The 24,918-nt window shown below is 37.6% G+C and overlaps 1 protein-coding gene across 1 annotated transcript in view; it reads right to left on the bottom strand.

Annotated features, from left to right (window-relative positions):
• The window catches only part of LOC114649279 (uncharacterized), a 44,816-nt gene extending 20,601 nt beyond the window's left edge, over positions 1 to 24,215 (bottom strand). Inside the window, exons 1-9 of the mRNA XM_051924684.1 lie at positions 23,983 to 24,215; positions 18,865 to 18,983; positions 18,082 to 18,288; positions 16,147 to 16,341; positions 15,423 to 15,608; positions 11,973 to 12,152; positions 9,278 to 9,457; positions 6,786 to 6,965; positions 4,379 to 4,558 (exon numbers count right to left, since the gene is read on the bottom strand). Of these exons, the coding sequence (XP_051780644.1) occupies positions 4,379 to 4,558; positions 6,786 to 6,965; positions 9,278 to 9,457; positions 11,973 to 12,152; positions 15,423 to 15,608; positions 16,147 to 16,341; positions 18,082 to 18,288; positions 18,865 to 18,983; positions 23,983 to 24,215 (1,660 nt within the window). The remainder of the gene's footprint in view (positions 1 to 4,378; positions 4,559 to 6,785; positions 6,966 to 9,277; positions 9,458 to 11,972; positions 12,153 to 15,422; positions 15,609 to 16,146; positions 16,342 to 18,081; positions 18,289 to 18,864; positions 18,984 to 23,982) is intronic.
• Positions 24,216 to 24,918: the final 703 nt, after the last annotated feature.

The following is a 24,918-nucleotide window of genomic DNA, read 5'->3' as shown; positions in this document are numbered from 1 at the left end:
GAGAGTAGTTCAAATACACACCATGGCTGAGGCAGCATGTGCTTGATGCTGTATACCGATAATTCTCTGCTGTAGATCTGTGATTCCCCACTCAGATATAGTGATATAAATACTCCGCGTGGTGCAGTGAGAGTAATATGGTAAAAGATGATCCACTGTGGCAACCCCTAATGGGAGCAGCTAAAAGAAGAAAAAAAAAGGTGCAGTAAGAGTAACAACGCTAAAGTAGCTATAGTATTTGGAATACTTTGGCTATTCCCTGGACCATTATGTTGTTACAGGTTAATTACAATCAGATGCATTAAACTAATAAACAATATGCAGTTACTTTCAGTGTATATGATAAAGCTGCGTCAGGCATGTGGATCTAAAAAAGAAAGGGAAACCACACAGGAACAGAAGCACTGCTTTGACGCTGGGTGCTGCCAGTCTGCAAAACCAAGCAGAGAACTTGCTTACGCCAGGGTATGAACTACCGTGGAAATGTGCATGGCTTTATGCCAAGTTTAGGTTTTATACATCGCGATTTGAGCGTGGAAACATTCGTACATAACATTTTTGTGTGTACGCACCATTTATACATGAGGCCCCAGGAGAGGGGCAATACTTCCCCTGGGACACAAGAGGCCAGGCTGGACAATTCCAGAGCCCTGCACTGCAACACTTCTGCCTCACTCGGAGGTGCTGCCGGAAGAGAATCCAGGCAAACCTGGACTGCTTCTAGGTGCCCATGCAGCACTTCCGCCACGCCAGGAAGTGCTCCAGGAAGATCGACAGGGAGCACCTGGAGCACATCCGGGTAAACTATAAGAGGAGCCGCCTCACTCCATTCGGGAAGCTGGAGTCAGAAGGCAGAGGACAGAGCTTGCAGGAGAGGAGTGAAGGCGGCAGGAAAGCAAGAGGACTGAGAGAAAAGAAGAAAGGAGTGAGCATTGTTGCTGGTTTGGGCTTTGTGTGTTGTGCAAAGGACTGTCAGTACAATAAACATGTATGCTTTTGGACTTCTGTGTGTCCTGTGTCTGTCTGTGATTCGGGCATTGTGCTCAACATGTATATAACAAACAGGCGGACATTGATTTGTCAACCCAAATCAAAAATGTGCTAAAAGAGTTTGCAAATATATCAGTTAAAATCTTTTTCTTTCTCTTTCTTTCTTTCTTTCTTTCTTTCTTTCTTTCTTTCTTTCTTTCTTTCTTTCTTTCTTTCTTTCTTTCTTTCTTTCTTTCTTTCTGACATAATTAAAGGACTACAGGGACACATTCCAGCTTTGTGCAGGTCTACCAGTTCTCAGCTGTACTAGAAACAAGGAATGCCTTTCATTCATTCAGTTTCCAAACTTCTGTTTGCAGTACAAGTTCTTTGGGAATTAGATATATCAGCATCAGTTGCATAGTAGGAAATAAATGCCAGGTCATTGCAGGGTTCTCTCATTTGCACTGGTCTGTGAATCATCCTAACATGCACAGATGTGAGAACCGAGGCTATTGAATATGATTTGTTTCCTGCAGCTGAGAATAGAAAATTGTAAAAAGTTTGTCTGCAATAGTAATTTGAAATAAAGATGTCCCTTAGCAGAATACCAGGAAAAATTGTCAAGTAGGAACACTGAAAGCATCATGCACAGTAAAGTGAGGTTCACAGATTCAGCATTACCAGGGCACATGAACCTCATTAAGAACACACCGCACTGACTCCAGCAGGTATGTAAAGGCTTTCTAGAATCCAAATATGTCTTACATTCATTTTCACTGAATCAAATGAAGGTGGTCCTCTGAACAGCAAGTGATCTTTAAACAACAAATTTTGAAGACATCTGAAGCAAAGAACACAACTAGAGTTCCAACTCTAAAGATGTGTGTATTGCTGGTTGTAGCCATATTCTCCTGAATTCAAGTTATAATTCATAGAAGTTATAATGCCAAAGTAATACTCCATCACAAAATGCTTTCTAATAAACATTATGGGCACCAATAAGATGACAGATAGGAGGCCTTCACTCTGGAGAGTGAATAATTTTGGAATACCTTTGTGTACCAGTGAGAGAGGACATGGGTTGCTAGGGGATAGCTCATCCAATCACGCCTGAAGTGACACCTCAAGGAGAATTTAGAGGAAAAAAGAGTGTGGCAACCTCAGAAGAAGACAATGTGATTTCTTCAAGACTATAGAAAAACCTGACCGTATACTTTTTGAGAAAGAAAGGCTGCTTATAAAGTCTCCGGGTTGGGTGTCAGAAGTAGGGCCATAATTTTTGAATTATGGAAGATCAGAGGTCTGTAAAAGACAGCAAGCCTTTTAACAGCCAAAGAGACAAATGAGAGACATGCACCAATGAAAGATCTGAGGAGAGGTTTGAGGAGAAACTTCAAAGTGAAGTTTCAGTTTAGTGTTTCATAGCTGAAAGGAATTGGAGCTGCCTACTGTAATGCCGTTGGGATGAGGTGTAATCCTGTCTGAGACTGGGCCCATCATGAGCCTGGTGCCAAAGGTTGGTTTTAGGACTCTTTTGATTGAGAAGTAACCTTGTCACATGAAATACAGAGAGAGACAAGTGGTGCGAAGAAGATGCTTTGTGTGGTTCCTGAGATATCTGCATGTGGGTGAGATATAAGACATCTTGTATTAGAAAAGCTCAGAAGGCAGCAGCTGTTTTGCGTGTTCTTTTGCATTTTATCTCCTTATTTACTCATTAACAATGTTTGATTTTCTAATAAATGCATATACTCTTGATCTATCAAACATTTGTGAATTTCAATGGGTGTGAAGAGATAACAGAAAGGCTCTTTCCTTTGATAATATTAAATTAAATTCAGAAACGCAAATCATTGAAGTCTTACCCACAGTCAAAACAGGAGCCTATCCAGGCAGTAACCCACTGTGGCTGCAGGTTTTTGTTCCAACCAACTTCTGTTTTTCATTGGACTCTTAGCGTAATTAAGTGAGTCATTATTTCCCAGTTTTTGTGTTTTGGAGTCAATGTAGAAATTACAAACTAAGTCTGATAGATTTTTATTAAAATGTAATAAGCAGTTATATGGGGAATATGTCGCTTTTTTAAGTTGTTAACATTGTTTTCAACCTAATTTTCATTCTGCTTTTCCAGGCATTTATTTACTAATTAGCAGGTCTGACACTAACGTTGTTGCAGCTTTCATCATCTTGGGTGTCTGCTATGCTGGTTGTTAATTGTCACTATTAGGGTTAAATAAATGCAGCACAGTACACAGGAAAAGGGGAAAATAATAAGAAAGAGTTAAACATTTATAGTTTTAGAGAAAAAAAAACTGAACTATTTCTAAATGTCTTATAAATGTAAAAACCATACTGCTGTTTTTCTGAATGCAGAATAAGAGAAGCATAAAAAAGACAAGCTAATTAAATGAGATCAGTTGTTATCGATTATTATCACCGATCATGAATCTGGTTGGAACAAAAACCTGCAGCCTCAGTGGGTCCCCAGGACCGAGTTTGGGAACCACTAGTTTAGAGACCCCAAACATTGTGACAGCTTGTCCTTGGGGTGCAACATATGCAAACTCAATATGGATGTCTAAAATCAATCTTGTTATTTAAATATCCTGTACAGTATATATATTTATATAATACCAGTAACGGCGCACTGCACAATAACGTGCCGTGAATACACTTGACTTGAGCATTCCTAGTTTTCCTCCTCTTTCTCTGTAAGTTTAGCATTTGTTTGCTCAGAGGTTGATGCTCTTGCTGCTTCCTGAGCAGCTCTTCTTCTCTCCACCCTAGCGGCCCTCTTCTTCTCTTCTTTCGTTGTCATCTTTTTGTGTTAAAACTGATTAAGTCAGTGTTTGTGTTGCAATTACTTAGTACATTTCCACTACTTTTTTACTGAAGCTGGTACTTAAGTCTTCAATCTGCCTCAAGAATGATTTAAGATATGAAGAGGTAGGGGAAGTGACAGCGAAGGTGGTAGGGATGAGAACGGCGCTCGTACGCATGCGCCTCACGACCACCCTGCTGGCCACTGCCGAGAGTTAATTCTACAATAAAATAAAAATAAGAAGAGGAATAACCTTGGAGGTCAATCATCCCCCCGAAAGCGGATAGTAGACATCACGTAGTATATGTGTACCAAATTTCAGGTCAATAGGTCAAACTTTTTGCGAGCTACAGGTGATTTAAAATTCTGAAGGACAAACAAACAGCCACTGTAGCATATTATATATAAATATGTACCATTTACTGTATACACATAAAATAAATATGTGTGTGTGTATGTGAATGACTTCAGCTACCTTCCTTTTAAATAAGAATAGTAAAATGTTGTGATAACATTTTTACATGAATACATATTGAAGTTCTTGCAAATGTGTATGTTTGAAAACATATACTGTAATTTTCTTACCACTGGAAGACCAGTCGCACCTATCTTGGGCAGCATCATACACCAGGTTAGCAGGACACTGCATCACATGCATTATCCCACCTGAGCAGGAGATGAAGCTGTGGGCATCGCTGGGATTGACGTAGTTTCCATCTGGTTTTCCATTGCAGAAACTGGGTTTTTGGGTAACATGGGGTCCTCCTATATTATACAAAAACAGAGAAAAACAAAACCAAAAATTTCACATTATGGTTCAGCAAGCATTCTGTCATTAACATTTTCTAATTTTCAAGTTACCTCCCTTTCAGCTTAAAAGAAGAGTTTTAAATTAACACTTTAAAATTCAAATTACATTAGAATATGCCTCAAGTTTTCATTATTGGCACATCAGGTGTTGGTTCCCAACTGTTCTACAGGAGTTTTACATACTAATATCTAGTCTTTACACTCCCAGAATAAAATAAACATGTACATTACAAACAGGCTGATTGAAAATATTTTGCAAAAAAATATCAGTTAATAATTTTATGTATTTCTTTCTTTCTTTCTTTCTTTCTTTCTTTCTTTCTTTCTTTCTTTCTTTCTTTCTTTCTTTCTTTCTTTCTTTCTTTCTGTCTGTCCTTGGCTATAAAACATCTTTCATTCAGTAAAAAAGAGTTCACAGATGTAGTATTACTAGGGCACATGAGCTACACTAAGAGCACACTGCACTGACTGCAGCAGGCATGTAAATGGTTTCCAAAAGTAAATGAGTATTACATTAATTCTCACTGAGTCATATAAAAATATTTCTTCCCTGCTTTGCACATTTTTTTGGCTACTGTAAGTGGAAACAAATGTGGTTCTATAAATAACAGGTGATCTTTAAGACAAAGGATTTTGAAGGCATCAAAAACAAAGAACACAAATAGAGTTCCAACTATGGGGATGCATATATTGCTGAATAAAACAGATTCCAATTGCTGTACCCATGGAAATTGTGGCTGTAGCTACCTACCTCTAAATTTAAGTTTTGATAGATAGATAGATAGATAGATAGATAGATAGATAGATAGATAGATAGATAGATAGATAGATAGATAGATAGATAGATAGATAGATAGATAGATAGATAGATAGATACTTTATTAATCCCATGGGGAAATTCACATACTTAATGGCAAAAAATATTATTTAAGGCATATTATGATAGAGTGCCCACCTTTTGAATGGTTGCAAACAGTAAGGGCAAAAAGAAGAGTGCCATCATTTAGGAGAGAGAATCATTTCGGAATACCTCCATGAAGCAGCAAGGGCTACTATAGGATTATTCTGTCTATCACACAGGATGTTCCAGAAGTGACATCTCAAGAAATAGCAGAGAGTGTGGGACCCAGGCAAAAAGGTGAGGTGATTTCTTCAGGAAACTAAAAGAACCTGACCATCTATTCAATGTGAACAAGAGGTCATGAGGTCTCCAGGCTGGCAGTCAGCAGTAAGACCATCATTCTTGGGTTAGGGCGAGATCCAAAAAAGAAAGCAGGCTTTATGAGAGTGGTGTGGGAGACTTGTACCTTTCAAAGCTTTTTAACAGCCAAGGTTTGAGGAGACATTGGGGACTGCAAAGTAAACTTTCAGTTTGGTGTCTCTTAGCCTAAAAGAAGTGGCCCTGACTCCTTTATTGACCCCAGGATGAGGTTTAAACATGTCTCAGTCTAGGGCTGTCATGAGCCTGGAGACAGAAAAGTTGGGTATTAGGACTGTTCTGTTTGAGAAGGACACCAGGGACATGTGAGAAAGAGATAGAGATAAGAGGTGGGAAAGGAACGCTTTGATCTGGATGTGTGCACGAGGGTGAGATTCGAGACAGAATTTGTATTAGAAAAGCTCAGAAGGCAACTAGAGTTTTATATTTTCCTTTGTTCTTTATTTCTTTATTTATTTATGGTATCTGTTTTTATTTGTATGATAATTACTTGATCTTGATCTATCCAGTGTCTCCAAATTAGAAATGGTTTGATAAGATAGCAGAAAGAGTCTTTCCTTTAGTAATCTTATTAATGTAAATTCACAAATGCTGCCTGCACAGTACAGAGGTCACACTCCGTGTCTGAACTACAGCCTGTCTTGAATGCAATTATTACATAGCAGGAATTAACGTACAAGTGAGTGACAGTCCATCTGCTGTCACACAGACAACTTCAGGGCAGAATGCTTTTGATTTCACAGACAACATAGCAGGAACAGAGAGAGAATATGGCTTGGTTTTCAAGTTTAAATAAATATAAATATATAAAATATATATATGTGTGTGTCATTACACGTGTGAACAATGTTAGTTATCTCTTGTTTTAATTGGAGAAGAAGTTTTGATAACTTTTTTTATATAAATCCTCATTTTAGAACTTGAAAATCTGTCTATTTTAAAAATCTGTCTAATTCTTCTTACCATTGGAAGACCAGTCGCACTTATCCAGGGCAGCATTGTAAACCAAGTTAGCAGGACACTGCATCACGTGCATTACCCCACCTGAGCAGGAGATGAAGCTGTGAGCATTACTGGGATTGACGTAGTTTCCATCTGGTTTTCCACTGCAGAAATTGGGTGCCTGGGTAACAGGGGCTCCTCCTATATTATAAACCAAGCGAAATATATATATATATATATATATAGTCACATTATGGTGCAGCAAGATTCATTAATTAACATTAATTAATAATTAATTTCAAGTCTCTTCCCTTCAATATAAATGTAAAAGTTTTGCACTAACACCTTCTTCATTTTTTTATTATAGACACTTCAGGTGTTAGTTCTCAGCTGTTCTAGAGGAAGTTTATATGCTAATATCTAATCTTTTATATCCCCAGAGTAAAATAAACATGTCATTTAAAACAGGATGGCATTGATTTGTCATCTACTCTAATAATCTAATGATCTTCTTTCTTTCTTTCTTTCTTTCTTTCTTTCTTTCTTTCTTTCTTTCTTTCTTTCTTTCTTTCTTTCTTTCTTTCTTTCTTTCCATAGTTAGGGTTAACCCTAACCCTAATTCCATAGTTTCCAGCTGGTTTTCTACTGCAGAAATTTCTTTTTGGTTAATATGAGGTCCTCCAATATTATAAACATAAACAATTCTGTCTGACTAGACAATTGTCACTTCCTGTTCTGCCTCGATTACGTCACTTCTGCCAACCTGCCTTAAAAGCCAGACATCTTCTGATTATAAACTCAATTCTGTTTTTGACTCAACCTGTACACACTGTACTACCAATTTTCACTACTCTGCAGCCTTATTCAAGTATACGGGTGGCTGCCCCAAGCCTTTTTCTTGTGTCAAGGTGTTTCATTTCACAAGGGGTATATTTAATCTTTGTACAGGACTAACACTTCTCATCTGTACTAAAAGCCATTGTATAGGGCTCCTGATGGATCCTATTATTCCATCAGCATCAGTTGCAAGATAGAACCAATCCCAGAAAGGAATTGCAGTTCATTGCAAAGAACTCTCACTTGGGCTGCGTATCATCGTGATACAGATGGGTACAGTGAGAATATAGAATACAAATAACACATTATTTTTGTTGCAGCTAAGGAAAGAAAATTGTAAAAGATTTTTGTCTGAGCATGTAGTTTGGAATGATGATGGTGCAACACTGAAAGCCATATTCATACACCTACAGTAAACTAGGCAGGATTCATGAGCTACCTTAAGATCACACTACACTGTCTCCAGCATTCATGTAAAGGTTTTCCAGATGTAATTGTGTGTTCCATTCATTTTCATTGAAATAGACTAAGATGTTTCTTCTTTGCTTTATACATTCTTAAGGTTACTGTAAGTGAGAATTACGAGGTCCTCTGCATAACAGCTGATCTTCAAGCTACAGCTTTAAAGGCATCCAAAACAAACAGCACAACTAGAGTTAAAATTCAGGGATGTGAATATTGCTGGAGCAAGAAGATTCCAGATGTTGTCTCTATGGAGGTTTTGGCTACAGCCATTTACACCCAAATTCAAGCTGAAATTCATAAACAAGGAGTAATAATGTCAAAATAATATTTGAAGCTTATTGTGACAGTGTCACCCAAGTTTTGATGAGACATGTAAAGTGTCTCCTAGTGAAGTTTCAGTTTGGTGTCATATAGCCAAACAGAATTGTGATGACTCCTGTACTGCTCTTAGGGTGCGGCTCATGAGCCAGGAGGAAAAGTCTCAGGACTTTTTTTTTTTTTGAGAAAAGACTAATGACATGAAAGAGAAAAAGAGAAACATAGCAAGAGAAGAGGTGTGAAGGGAATACTTTGGCAAGGTACGTGGATTGTATGAAAGTGGGCTACATATGAGACCAATCAATTAGGAAAACTCAGAATGCAGCAGGAGTTTTCTATTTCCACCTCTATTCATACAGTTTGTGGTTTTTAATATGATAAATGCTTACATTCTTGATCTGTCCAGTGTCTCTGAAGTAGAATGTGTGAAGAGGTAACAACATGGCACTTTCCTTTAATAATTTTATTAACATGAACTTGCAAGTACTGCCTGCACAGTAATGAAGTCATGCCCACTGTCAACACCGGAGACTATTCTAGCAGCAATGGCTATAAAGCAGGAATTCACATAAAACTGAATGACAGCTCATCTACTGCCACACACAGAGTCTCATAGCACAATGGTTTAGAGACCCCAGACATCGTGAAGTCGTATCTTTGGGATGCAACACAGACTGAGAGAAGGAGTGGTATTCAAGTTGAAATCTCAGCCTTAGTTAAATATGTGTGTGCGTGTGTGTGCGTGTGTGTGTGTGTGTGTGTGCATATGAATGACTTCAGTTATCTTCACTTTTACTGGGAGTAGTAAAACATTCTCACATCTTTTTGACATAAATATATATTTTAGTCTTTGGAAATTGATATATTTTAAAAACATTTTTAATTCTCCTTACCACTGGAAGACCAGTCACACTTATCCTGGGCAGCATTGTAAACCAGGTTATTGGGACACTGCATCACATGCATTATCCCACTTGAGCAGGAGATGAAGCTGTGGGCATCACTGGGATTGACGTAGTTTCCATCTGGTTTTCCATTGCAGAAAGTGTTGTTTCTGGTAACACGGAGTCCTCCTATATTATAAACAAACAGATAAAAACTCATAATCTCCACCTCATTTGCATTTAATTTTAAGTTTTAAACTAACACCTTAAAGGACAAATTAGAATAGAGTACGTTTCTGTTTTTTTTTTTTTGTTAGTTCTGAGCTGTCATAAAGAACAATTATACACTTATTGTTTTTCTTTTAAATTTGCAGAGTAAAATAAGCAAGTACTTTATGAATGGGCGGACATCCAAAATTAAAAACCTGCCAAAGCATTTTACAAAAAATATATGAACAAATGTGGACTTTCTTTCTTTCTTTCTTTCTTTCTTTCTTTCTTTCTTTCTTTCTTTCTTTCCAGTGTTACTAAAGATATATAGTCATATGAAAAAGTTCTCAGCCTGCATAATAATTTACTCTACTTTCAACAAAAAAGATAACAGTGGTATGTCTTTCATTTCCTAGGAACATCTGAGTACTGGAGTGATTTCCTAACAAAGATGTTTAGTGAAGCAGTATTTAGTTGTATGAAGTTAAATCAAATGTGAAAAACTGGCTGTGCAAAAATGTGGGTCCCCTTGTAATTTTGCTGATTTGAATGCATGTAACTGCTCAATGCTGATTACTTGCAACACCTAATTGGTTGGATTAGCTCGTTAAGCCTTGAACTTCATAGACAGGTGTGTCCAATCATGAGATATAAAGGTATTTAAGGTGGTCAATTACAAGTTGTGCTTCCTTTTGACTCTCCTCTGAAGAGTGACAGCATGGGATCCTCAAAGCAACTCTCAAAAGATCTGAAAACAAAGATTGTTCAGTCTCATGGTTTAGGGGAAGGCTACAAAAAGCTATCTCAGAGGTTTAAACTGTCAGTTTCAACTGTAAGGAATCTAATCAGGAAATGGAAGGCCACAGGCACAGTTGCTGTTAAACCCAGCAGGTCTGGCAGGCCAAGAAAAATACAGGAGCGGCATATGCACAGGATTGTGAGAATGGTTACAGACAACCCACAGATCACCTCCAAAGACCATGCAAGAACATCTTGCTGCAGATGGTGTGTCTGTACATCGTTCTACAATTCAGCGGAATTTGCACAAACAACATCTGTATGGCAGGGTGATGAGAAAGAAGCCCTGTCTGCACTCACGCCACAAACAGAGTCGCTTGTTGTATGCAAATGCTCATTTAGACAAGCCAGATTCATTTTGGAACAAAGTGCTTTGGACTGATGAGACAAAAATTGAGTTATTTGGTCATAACAAAAACCGCTTTGCATGGCAGAAGAAGAACACATCATTCCAAGAAAAACACCTGCTACCTACTGTCAAATTTGGTGCAGGTTCCATCATGCTGTGGGGCTGTGTGGCTAGTTCAAGGACTGGGGCCCTTGTTAAAGTCGAGTTGTAAGATGAATTCAACCCAATATCAACAGATTCTTCAGCATAATGTTCAAGCATCAGTCACAAAGTTGAAATTACGCAGGGGTTGGATATTCCAACAAGACAATAACCCAAAACACAGTTCGAAATCTACAAAGGCATTCATGCAGAGGGAGAAGTACAATGTTCTGGAATGGCCGTCACAGTCCTCTGACTTGAATATCATTGAAAATCTATGGGATGATTTGAAGCAGGCTGTCCATGCTCGGCAGCCATCAAATTTAACTGAACTGGAGAGATTTTGTATGGAAGAATGGTCAAAAATACCTCCATCCAGAATCCAGACACTCATCAAAGGCTATAGGAGGCGTCTAGAGGCTGTTATATTTGCAAAAGGAGGATCAACTAAGTATTGATGTAATATCTTTGTTGGGGTGCCCAAATTTATGCACCTATCTAATTTTGTTATAATGCATGTTGCATATTTTCTGTTAATCCAATAAACTTAATGTCACTGCTGAAATACTACTGTTTCCATAAGTCATGTCATATATTAAAAGGAAGTTGCTACTTTGAAAGTTCAGCCAATGATAAACAAAAATCCAAAGAATTAAGAGGGGTTCCCAAACTGTTTCATATGACTGTACAGGGATACATCTCAACTTTGCACAGGACTTATTTTTGCACAGGAGTACGTAACATCTCTTGGTAATATACAAGAAACAGATAATGTCTTTCCAAAACATCAGCTCATATTACAGGTTTACTGGGAAATAAATATTATTCAGTCAGCATTAATAGAAAGGTAATCCCCATCCCACAAATGAATTCCAGTCCATTGCAGACTACTTTCACTTGCACAGGGCTATTTGAGATTATGGAAAATAAATTATTTATTTCATTTTTGCAACATGTAGCTTGACATGAATATGGCCCACAGTAAAACAACAGGAAAATTGCCATGGAGTAGCTCTAAAAGCCACATTCACTCACCCACACTTTACTGTAGTTCACAAATGCAGTTTTAGCAGGGCACATAAGCTATATTAAGAGCACACTGCACTCACTCCAGCGGGGATGTAAAGGATTCCAGAGGCACATAAGTGTTCATTTTGTTTGAAATAGATTAAGTTGTTTCTGCTTTTCTTTATACTTTCTCCTTACCTTTGGTAGTCCAGTCACACTTATCCTGAGCAGCATTGTAAACCAGATTATCGGGACACTGCATCACATGCATTATCCCACCTGAGCAGGAGATAAAGCTGTGGACATCACTAGGATTGACGTAGTTTTTGTCTGCTTTTCCACTGCAGAAGTTGGGTGCTTGAGTAACGGGGGCTCCACCTATGTTATGAACAAATAAAAGAAAAAATAATGCAAAATATTCACAATGCAGTACAATACATGTTATTAGATTTTCTAGTTTTCAAGGTACCTCGCTTCAACTTAGGGCAATGTCACATTATGCAACAGTTAGTCGTGGGTCATGTCAGGCTTGCTGACTGCAGTTGCTGATCTCATTATGTCAATTTTAATAGTCATGCCATATTTACCGACTGAGTGATGACCTTCTAGTACAGATGTGCTTATCCCTTTTGTGACAGCATGCTGCCTGATGGAGACAGTGCTACCGAAAGGATTAATTAGCATGCTCCTTTCTTTATTTTTACATTCTGTCATGGTACAACAAACTCTAAACATCAGACAGACAAGCTTCTCTTCTGTTCGTCAGGTCCAAAACAATTTTGGATGAGCATTCATTGGTTGTCAGCTCTCATGCTCACAAAGCCCACCCATATGGCTAAGGACAAAATCAAATCTGATTAATTTTGTCAGAGAAAGTCATAGACTAGTTGGAGTGAGTCACTGGGCATAAAAAAAACATGCACATTATGAACAAGCTGAAAGTGGTTTGTCATCCAAAATCAAAAATGTGTTAAAACAATTAATATTGTAATCGTTCCTTTCTTTCTTGTAAAATCCATCCATCAATTATTGAATCCATTTAATACAACTCAGGGTTCCAAAGTCTAGCGCCAGTCCCTGGTGGATTAGACTCAGGGCAGGAACCAATTCTTGAGTGTTAAACCATAGCTGGGTTCACTCAACCACACCACACCATTTCACAAACAGATAGTGACTAGTATAGTATTTGAACCCAGGACTCTGGCACTGTGAGACAACAATCATAACATCTTATCCAGATATTTTCTCTGAGCTCTCATATGTTATCTGATGACTCTGAACTAAATGAGTGTGGAGAACATTCATGAGTTTGAAGCACCACAATTATAAAACAGGTCCAGAAAGTGGGTGGATTTAAATTAGAATTTCCACTTACACTAGTTGTTATAATTTAGGTTTTTGGAATGTGTAACATACAAATCGAAATACCTTTTACATTATTAGGTTAATATTTTTAACATTAAATTTTTGTTTTTCTGTGCTGTCATTTTGATTCTCATTGGTGTTGCCATTTTGTGTGTTCAAGGGCCTTTTAGTGAGGAACACTCTGTGTTAGAGATAGCCAGACATGATGATGTGTGACGTTGTCCCTGCAATGGTATAAAGGTCAGTGTTATGGATTTCCACAAGATTGTGGATGTTAGAGGGAATATTTTATAGTTAGTGTAAAATCTTAGAAAGGATTTTGGGCTTTGTGGTTTTGTAAAAAAAAAATTGTATAATTATTTGACATTCAGGTTTAGTGACTTTTTGTTTTTGACTTTGCTAGTTGTTTTTCTTTTTTTTAACCATGATTTAACAACTCTTCACTTCCTGGACCTTTTTACTTCCATTGTGGTAGAAATTTAACATCTTATTAAAAAAAGAAACATAATCTAACAGGACAAACCAGTAATCAGACAGGAGAAGAGCTGTTCATTGTATGTTTTAATTACTCCTTGGCAAAAATGCCTTAGAGGGAGCATTCTTCAAAAGCAGTCCGTTACAGCCTGGTCAGATATGATCAGAGAAATAAAGGATAGAGGTTCATTTTATAAACTGTTGAATTTACATACAGTGTCAATCAATGCATACATTTTACTCTGGTTGGTTCGTTGGTTTACACCCAAATGATTTATTTATATTATATTCTGGTTCTTCTTATACCCTTGAGTTGAGCAACCACCCCTGAAATTTCTGTACATATAACAACTGTCCGTTCTGGTGGTTTACGGGACATCTGCTTACTTCTTAGTCATCTCTTAGTCATCTTTCAGTGCATTTTGTTGTTCATTTGACCTTTATCTCGTTTCCGACATTTATTAACCTTTATGCTACATCATTAAGATGAATGCTGTGTTACCCTAAAATTATTCTTCCACACCATGTAAATAGAAGTTTGGTGAGGGGTTTGAAAATTTCCTATCAAGTTAAGTTCACATTCTGACTCTATGATGTTCACAACATCGAGATAAGTTTTTTAGCATGGTGTCTGTGTGTATGCCCGTGAAAACCTATGTACAATGATAGTATCTTCTGAGACTTTTGGTTCAATGCTTATCTCCATAACCTAACAGAGCATTTTGATCAATGTCCAAGGATAACTGCTGCAGAAATGTTTTAATCTAGCCAGACTTTTGAAGTCTGTTTAGTCATAAGGACAGTCCTATTGATTTGCAAAGTTTTTGCACACGTGCTTTTTGAGATGCATAATTAATTAAATATACATGTACACACACATGGAGACACACAGATGCATGCACACACACTCACATACTCAAAGACAGCTGACAGCTTGTTTCCCTTTCCACAGCGCATGTTGGATGATGAAAAGAAAGAAATTAATACAAACACACACCACGGCAGATCTGTAAAGGTCAATGTGCACAGAGACATTAGGCCAGCCCTGTACCAATCTGTTGCCACTGTGCCACTCTGTTACCAAAAAATGAACTAAATGGCTGTCATAAATTTCACAAATCAGAAATTGGTATAGGGTTTTATTACAACCTCACTCTCGCCATCACACATTAGCATGATTGCTGTGTTTAGAATCAACTGTAAGCCACGAAGAAGGCTATAATTTGTACATATTCTTTTTCCAGACCTTCTAAAACCACAGCTGTCAGACATAGCATTGAACCATTTGCAACAGTGTTAGACTTAAGACAGAATATTAAACGAACACAACCATACCATGGTGGTAATGCTTGTGAGAGCTGATGAATCCTTAAATTATGTTAAAATATGTTTCCTGGTAGGGTCATCCATGGTTAAAAGGTTTTAGAAGAGACTTCAGGCAGAGAGTAAACCAACACCTTAGACCTCAACAAAGGATCAGGCTGTGGAAAGCATGCATTCTCTCCAAAGAAGCGATAGCAGGAAAGGCAATTCTGCCAATAGTGGCCTTCTTTTCTGATCAAGCAAGGAACCTAACATGAAAGAAATCATGTGCCCTTGCTTCACCAACTAGCAGATTTCTTTAACAACTTCCCATCATGGCCCCATCATGCCTCTTGTGCAACTGGGGAAGGATTGGGAGGTACTTAATCATAAAACTAAAGGAGAGAGAACCCAGGTTTTTATGATGCCACTACTAAATGGAACCTCTTCCCTCATTGATCCAAAATCTGAGACCTTTATCTATTTTTATTGTCTGGTTAAACTCACCTGGCCAATCACATTGATCCAGGACATCATTGTAAACCAGACCATTAGGACAGGGCATCACGTAGGTGATTCCATCAAAACAACTGATGTAAGTCCGGATGTCAGCAGGATTGGCATAGTTTCCATTGGCTTTGCCTGTGCAGAAATTGGAGCTGGATCTGGAGTAGCGCAAATTCAAAATTTTGCCTTCAAAATAAACATATACAAAAAAAGTTAAACTGCTCCTCAGTTTGTAAAGTGATACTCAAATAGTTAGCTAAGCTCAATTAAGCCACTTTATCTAGTTAAATTAAAGAAAGTTTAAATATTCTAGGGTTCTGAAAATATTAAAGACTTGGAGGTTGAACGTCCACCTAACAATGTGGCATCTGTGTCTAGAACAGAAATAAAATAGAATTCTACATAAATTTCAGGCACTGGTAGACATTAATGAAAAACAAAGGTGGAAATAACAGAATCTGAAAAAATAATCCTGATCAAATGCCCTGGAAGCTTTAAATAAGCAACAGTATGAGACATTTGGAAACAGTTTAACAGTTATTTAAGAAAATGAGCCAAATGGACAAAATGGTTGATCTGATTTTTGTGAAATGTGTCATATTCTCATGTTGAAATACAAGACAAAGACTGGCATGATGTCCTCTGGGCCCTCTTCTGGTTTCTTTTGCTATTCCAATAAGTTTTTTAGAACAGACAATCCATTTTGAACAAAACATTTTATTACCTTTTCGGGAAGTAAGTGGCCAGTCACAAAAGTCTCCTGTAGAATTATAGATCAGACCCGGAGGACAGGGCATCACATATGTGATATTATCATTACAGGAAATATAAGTTGCGTTGTTAAGGGAATTGGCATAGTTGCCATTAGGTTTGCCAACACAAAAGTTTGAAGTGCTGGAGTTCTTAGCCACATCCAAGCCTGAAAAGGAAAATGAGAACAATTAGAGTTTAAATGCATTATTGTAGCTGGACTAAACTAAGTTTAAACTCAACTTTAATGTCAGGTTTCATTTGTTGGTCAAGTGTACAAAGCGCAAAGACGGTCTTACTTTCATGTCTCCCACAATAGTTACAGTAGTACAGTTCAAACTACACAGAATAAATTCAACAAAGGCAACTTATACAACGTCATATATTAAGTGCAACTGTAACACTCATGGAGTTAAGTGACCCGAGGACAAACACTGTTCTTGAATCTTGTTTTGAGAATGCTAATGATCCTGCATTGTTTGTCAGAATGTGGCTGGGAAAACATTGTCTACGTAGCATGGCTGAAGCTTTTGTTTTTAGTCGACTAGATTACTGCAACACACTCCTCTCAGGACCACCCAAAAAAGATATCAATCGATTGCAAGTAGTGCAGAATGCAGCTGCTAGAATCTTAACTAGGAGAAGAAAATCCGAGAACATCTCTCCAGTTCTGATGTCACTACATTGGTTACCCGTGCAATTTAGAATTGACTTTAAAGTACTGCTTATGGTTTACAAAGCCTTAAATAATCTCACTCCATCCTATATTTCAGAATGTCTTTCCAAATTGTAACCTTAGATCTTCAAATGAGTGTCTGCTTAGAATTCCAAGAGCTAAACTTAGAAGAAATGGTGAGGCGGCCTTCTGCTGTTATGCACCTAAAATCTGGAATAGCTTACTGATAGAAATTTGCCAGGCTAATACGGTGGAGCACTGCTAAAAACACATTATTTTAACATGGCTTTCTCATAGCTTCATTTTAGTGTAACCCTGATATTCTGCATTTAATTATCATTTTTTTCATGGCTCTGAAATCCGTACTAACACCTACTTTCTCTGCTGTTCTTTTTCTGGTTTTCTGTGGTGGTGATCTGTGCCTGATCAAAACATAATGCAGTTCCTATACTGATGGAATGAAGGCCAGAGGTCCACATGACCATCATCATCAAGTTCTTCCATGTAAAGCCTGACTACCATGAGGACTGATTGAAGTAATTTATGTTAGGTAGAAAGCCTAGAGGGGGCTGGGCGGTCTCGTGGCCTTGGAACCCCTGCAGATATTGTTTTTTTCTCCAGCCCTCTGGAGTTTTTATTTGTTTTTTCTGTCCTCCCTGGCCATCGAACCTTACTTTATTCTTTGTTACTGTAATTAGTATTGCCTAATTTTATTTTTATATTTTTTGTTTCTTCATCTTGTAAAGCACTTTGAGCTACATCACTTGTATGAAAACGTGCTATATAAATAAATGTTGTTGTTATATGTCTTTCTAAGGCAGTGTGTTATATACTGCATGTCCTGAACAGAAGGCAGTTGTGTGTCAGTGATATTCTGAGATAACGTTATTACCCTCTGCAGTCTCTGGCACTGCCGAGATGTACAGTTGTCCATACCAGGCCAGCTTGGAGCTATCAGGCAAGTTGATATACATAAGTATTAGAATAAGCTATAATATTCTTGGAAGAACCACATGGACATGGGGAAGTCCAGTCTCCTCGTGTGAACCATTTCACAACCATACTGTTCAGAAAACAGGATTGCATAGGATTTAAGCATGCAGTGAAATGTTTAGATCGGCAGGTTGACATTAGCAAACCTCCAAAAGTGTAAGACAATCACACATAAAATCAATTCTTACATTTAAAATGAAGCGCAGTAGGTCAGGATATTGCTTTGCTCATTATACTTACTTGGACCTGAAGGTTTGTTGCTGGCTGGGTACACACATTGATCCAAAGATCCATCATATACCAGGGAGTCTGGGCAGTTCATAATGTTGCCATGTCCATTGAAGCAGGCTATGTAGCTGCTAGGGAAGCTGGGATTAGCGTAGTTCCCGCTTGGCTTGCCTTTACAAATGTCTGAAATTCTGGAGGCAGGAAGAGTCTCAGTATTACCTGTAATCAATAAGTTCTTACATTATATACCCAGCAAACAGCATGCCTACATTGCCTATGTATATTTTCATGAGAAAAATATCCATCCAAATATTCAAGGATCACAGGTTTAGGAACTATTCTAACAAGAACAGTCCCTGAATGAAGCCCCAGTCCATTGCAGGCCACAGCGTTACACTCACTCCTAATACACCAGTCAAAATATACATTCAAACAGAGCACTGACTCTGTTCATCTTTGGTAGAGAACTTGTGTCTCTGGAGCTGCCAGGCAGCACCACTGTGCCACATGAAAAAAAAAACAGCACAGACATATCCAGAAAAGACCCATCTTCAGGTCAGATCTAAAACAATTACTTAACATTACTTTTAACGGATTTCTATATACAAAAGGGGCACAGAGTGACTCAATAAAAAATGATTAGGAGAACATAGCAAAGTTCAACATCGGTTTTTATGATGTGTGTGGCAACAATACGCCTTTGTCCTGAAAAGCTTTGATCAAGTGATAAGATGTTGAAGGTGAAAGTACCATGTTTTTAAGTAATTTGACCCTCATTTTAAAAATTACACTTACCTAAGGAGAGCTGCAGCAGGAGGACCACCACTGGAAAAGAAAAATAGAAACGAGGGTGAGCTGTGGACAGAAAAGGAAAAGGCGGGCCGACAAAGAACCCTACATGCTTTTCTTTTATGCTGAAAATTAACAAGGGCAGAAGAGTTCAAAGTCTGTTGGAAGGTATCATGAATTTTAAATGTTCACAGTAAATTTATATTTATGAGTAGTCAAATTAGTATACTGTATATATCTATCTATCTATCTATAATATAGTGCCTTTCCTATCTATCTATCTATCTATCTATCTGCTAGCACATATAAGAACAGAAAAGCTTAAAACAAGGCAGACCACAACCCCACTGATCACAATAGATCTACCCTATTCTGTACACAAAGCACCACAGTTACCCTTTACATCTCTTAAATGTAAATATTTCTGCATTTTCTTCAGTTTTTTATGATTAAATTAACTTTTCATTGAGGGTTGATCTATTAGTGAAACCTGATTTTTTTTTCTCCAGTTATCTGCAAATCGCCAGGAATTCCTTGTCAGTCAAAGAGTGAGTTAAATAAGGGCTATGAGGTTTATTTTCAATGCGAATGTCCACCATTCGACTCTATGGGTGTGTTTCCTATTACTGTATTTGGCTGACATCTTTATCCAAGGAGACTTAGAACATTTGACTTACAGTCGGTTTCATTTCTATTGTTTTTCAAGCTGGAGTACAGGCAGGTGGAGTGACTGGCTCAGGGTCACACAGTGTCTGCAGTGGGGTTTGAAGTCCATAGCCTTAACCACTACACCACACTGCCTGTTTCTAAGGCACGATCAAAGATACAATTCTAAAGAAACAGCTTTAATATGTCAACACACTTTTATTTCCAGCTAAACAAGTGTCAGAATCTAACACTATTTAGTGAACAGGAACTTTCTGCTCTATTATTTTAAATACCAAAACTGTCTTATATTCTAATGATGTTACCTCATTTACAGTTACAGAGAATTCCAATCAACAATAAATGCAGGAATTGAATGTTTGGCAACATCAAAGTATCTGCGTAATAATGTAAAGAGGATGACTAAAAAGGTACAATCAAAGAGGACTCCCTTACCTGAGATAAAGCATCTGCGCTCCATGATGGTCTTTGAAAGTGATGGCCTTTCAGACTTCCATTTATACCCTTGTAGCAGTGTTTATCTGTTGGCAGGACTTTAAAGCTTGGTCGTTTATCTCAAGTAAATTACTTGTCACACCTTCAGGAAGTAATATTGCTCATATTGCACCATCAGGTTGAGACTTACTTTGCCCAGGAGTCCAGGATATTTTCCTGTCTAAAGACTAGAGAGAACTTGCAAAATGAAAAGTTCTGCCAGCCGACATTTCTTAATCAAGGGCTGTGGACTTAGGCACTGGACTTTTGAAGTCTACAGAGCAGGAAATGAGACCATGCCAGTGTGAAATATTGTCATCCTCTTTTGACTACATCATGACAGCTGGTGAAGATTTCGATCAGTCCCTCAGTATCCAGACTGGCATTGTACCTTGTAACAAGTCTATCAAGATGAAAGATAGTTTAGAATTCCTGTAACCTCTGCATGTTCGTACAGACATAGAGACAGACAGAGATCAGGGAGTACACTGTCAGTCTGCTGTGAATATTACAGAAAATAACATTCAAATCACTTTCTTCTGATTTAATGTACAGTAAGATATATTTGGTAAATTTGTTGTGTAATGCATTTAGTCATATTTGATCCTTGGTAGCCTGATAGATGGTAGTATATCAAAGATTTCTGTGAGTAATGGATTCCTTAAGTTGTCATCCAACTGTCCATCCATTTATTAACCCCACCTAATTCAGTTTTAGAGTTGTATGGAGTCAGGGCCCATCCCAGCAGCATCGGGCACAGGCCTGAAAGAAACTCTACACAGGGACACTGTCTGACAAAGGTGTTGTTAACGTCTGATGTTAAATTCTTGTGTTTCTATTGTGGTTTATAACCGCCAGTTTCTGCTGTAGCTGCTTAAAGGAATACCCCACACAAAAATTATATTTTAAAAATTATATTGTGCCTTTAAATTGAATACCTGCCTCTCTCCTCATTCACTGGTCAAACGTCTCATCTCCTCAATTCCGAACGAACACATCTCCTGTTTGTAGACTACTTTCATTTTCCTAGGTAGATACATGCTTTTTTTACATTGTGAGCATTGTGGGAAACTTCACGTATGGATTATAAGACATGAGTAACGTGATAATTATTCATGGACATTTTCAATATTGTTTGTTGTTGCCCAGCATTGGTCAACTTTAGTGTTAATCCGCAAAATTTGCTAAAGTATTTGTTGGTGACTTTGTTCGCCATATATTTTTCTATAAAGCTGCTATGCATTTGACCTAAATAAAGGGTTGTTTTTCCTAGCACCCCATGATGTTTTGTGAGGCCAGTGGGACATCATAGCACTATCACAGCTATCTGCATAACTTTAATGCATATACAATAGCACCTTGCGCATGGGAAAGGCGTTATAAAAATAAAATGTATTATTATTATTATTATTATTATCTATACAACTTATTTTTTGGTATAGCTCTCTTAATGTACAATAAGATTGCTGCCCAGTCTGCTTTGTACTTACATGACGTCACAACACAATCAGTACTCCAGTTGGATTTCCACCTCACATTCATTCAAAAAAAACTTGCAGTATTTTTATTTGAGGAGTACATTAGCCGATCGTAATGAGAATATTAAGAGTAATGACACTGGATGTATAACACTGATCCCTGTGTGCTCACTCAAATGCCACTGTACAGCGCTGCATGGCCAAATGCTTGGATAATTAGCTGCGAGTCAAAACAAGCCTTAAAGGAGCCCTCTCCTCCCAGAGTCAAAAAACAGAAAACCTGGTGAAAAAAACAAAAATTACAAAAGATATATTACTATTTATAAGGGGTTTCTATCTCTTGATGTAAGAATAAAGTACAAGGCATTTGCACAGATATAACAGAAACAAAAAAGATGCTCCAGGAGCTGTGACTTCAAACTATGGAACAAGCCATTACCACAGTGCCACTTTGTGGCACGGCCAATGTGCACAACAGGATTGGGACTCTGTGAGCACAATTATATATATACATATATATATATATATATATATATATATATATATATATATATATATATATATTCTCCATTGTCTTAGTTCAATTTGCAGAGTTCTGTGAACTTCCTGAACATTTCCATGATTTTGTTGAACTCACAGCGAAGTGTACTTCACAGGGTTCGTGCATCACTAGACACCATAGATGTTTATTCTGTCAAAAAGTTTCTTGTCATAGTTCTTTGTGAAACCATGAAATTAAAAATGTGTTCTTAAAAATTAATTGTATTATCTGAATCAATGTATTATCTTTTGTTTTTACTTCATACAGTATATTGTTTCTTGGTCATATCATTAATGATCATTGATATATTTTAGCTAATGTTTTTTCCATGGCAGTATTTAAATCCTTTTTTTATGTCTACTTTGTGCATTCTTTATTCTCTAATTGCTTTCATTTATGTTAATATTGTTATTTATTTTTTATTCAATTATGTGTTCTTTGTCAATTTTGTTTAATACTGCTAGTGACACCTAAAAGGAAGATTAGGAAGTAGAGTCCCTGCAGTTCATTGAATGCACTTTGGTGGAATGTTAGAGTTTTAGTGAATTGTCACACGTGCGTTTGGGGACCACCTTCCAGAAGCTGGTATCACATACTGACTGGGCAGGGGAAGGACAGAAGCTCCAACTCTATTGGTAAATTTATATCCAATTTGAAGACTGATTGAACCGCTTTATTTTCTTGCTTGTAGGCCCAAAAGCCTGTTATTGTTGTTCTAATTAAATAGACCCTGGTCTGCTTTCCAAGCCGTGTTAGAGTATTTTTTTTTTTATAATTTGCTGAATTTCTCAACTCTTTCAATTAAGGATTTTTTTTATTGGGACTTACTTTTAGATTGCCTCGTTGGCAACTTCATTTGCTTCTTTTTGGTTTTTTGAGCATTTTGTTATACAGATACTCCTCACTTAACAACAGAGTTCCATTCCAACGACTCATTGTTAAGTGAATTGGTCAATAAGTGAGGAGCTGCCACTTTACCAATACTTCAGCCATCCTGTACTGGTAGTGGGTTTGTGTCAATTATCTTTAGATATTGTTTTAATGTCACCTTTGCACCATTTATGACATTTTTAGTATGTGAACACTAGTGTAGTGAATACTGACTGACTGCAGGATCAAGACTGAGACTGAGAAAGGGTGATGCGACATGAGATGCTTGACACGAAGATGCCACTCTGCCATTTCCATGGCCAAAATCCTTGTGCAGAATATAATACTGACTCATCAGAGAGCTGGTGAGGAGTGTCTGTATTTTTTTATTTTTGTTAATAAATTTCCTTTTCTCTCTAGAAAGCCAGAGGTTTATGTTAATCCTCTTCCTTGTGAAGTCATTTTGATTATAATTTAAGATTTTTTACTGTTTATATATATTTGTTGCTTCCATATGTATCTAATATATATATTTTTAAAACTAAAGCCCATTCAGCCCGGTGTAGGTCAAATCCAGCTGTCAGTGTAGGCCGTCAGGCTGCCTGGGATTGAGCCTTTTCATTGCAGGCTAGTAGGAAGCCTGACCTGCTTTTTGACTTTGATTTGGAGGCCACACACCACTTTGGGCATTTCGTGCGCAATCATAAAGATGATGGTATCATTTTTTATTTTTCTTTAGACACACATTAATTGGCCTTTTATGTTTGATAAAAAATGAAGGCTAACTACATTATATGAGCACGTGATCAAGATAAACAGAACATTAAAAAAAAAACATTTTTGAGATCTTAAGCCATAATTCCAATTTTCTGATTCAGACACTTTAAAAGGCATGTGAAGTATAATACAGAATAAAATGTACAAACTAAGTGGTTGAATAAAAATTCTAAAAACATAGCAAACTTTATCTCATGTCTTTTGTGTGTTGGATTTTTTTTTTTTTGTTTTTTTGTTCTTGAGTTAATAATACAGTAAAATCTGCATGTGTCCTGGGTAAGTTGGATCAGCAATGATCTTTATGGCATGCTTCCTTACCCTGGACTCATCCAGAACTTGAATGGACAGCTATAGCCTTTGATCTTTTCACAGGTTCTGATGATGCGCTGCAGATTGACCTTAACCTGAGGAGATGCAGCACCAAACCAGACAATTACAAATGAGGTCAGAATGGACTTGATGATGGCAGTGTAGCACTGGACCGATTTTACTTGGTGGAGACTGGATTCCCTCAGCTGAACATTCACTGATGGGCTTTCTTGATAATACATGTGATATTTTCATCCCACTTAAGGGTCTGTAACAGCACAGTTCCCGGAAACTTAAATGACTCTCCTGTTCCAACAGCTGGACCATTTACAGCAAGTGATAGATGAGCAGATGGCTGTTTTATGAAAACTATGATCATCTCCCCTTTTTTATGTTAAGGAGCAATTATTATGGCTGCACCACACTGTTAGATGTCTCAACTGGATATGAACTCATCATTGTTTGAATTGAGGTTTATTAGTGTTATGACGTTTACAAATTTAAGAAGTTTGACTGATGATTCACTGGAGATGCAGTCATTTTGTATAGAGTGAAAAGAGAGTGGTGCTAAGCGCTCCAGTACTAAGGGTTAAAGAGGCAGACGTATGTTTGCCCAATCGCAAGTCCTATTTCCTTTCTGTAACAAAGCCTGTAAGCCAATGGCTGATTGAACTGGACAGCTTGAGGAGCTCTAGGAGATATGGGATGATTGTACTGAAAGAAGAGCTAAAGTCCACAAACACAATCCTCATATAGGCCTATCAAGGTGTTGGTAAATGAAGCTTTAACCCAAATTCACTGCATCATCCACAGACTGGCTGGCACCATATGCAAAATGAAATGGTTCCGGGGTGTTTTTTTGAATCATTCTAAGGGTAAGTTAATATAAGGCATTTAAAGGTCACCATTACTGCAGAGGTTAACACTATTGGCTTGCAATTCAGA

This window comes from Erpetoichthys calabaricus, chromosome 3 (genome assembly GCF_900747795.2).
Source record: "Erpetoichthys calabaricus chromosome 3, fErpCal1.3, whole genome shotgun sequence".
NCBI lineage: Eukaryota > Metazoa > Chordata > Cladistia > Polypteriformes > Polypteridae > Erpetoichthys > Erpetoichthys calabaricus.
The sequence above is the reverse complement of the archived record's forward strand: the minus strand, read 5'-3'. Positions and strand labels throughout refer to the sequence as shown.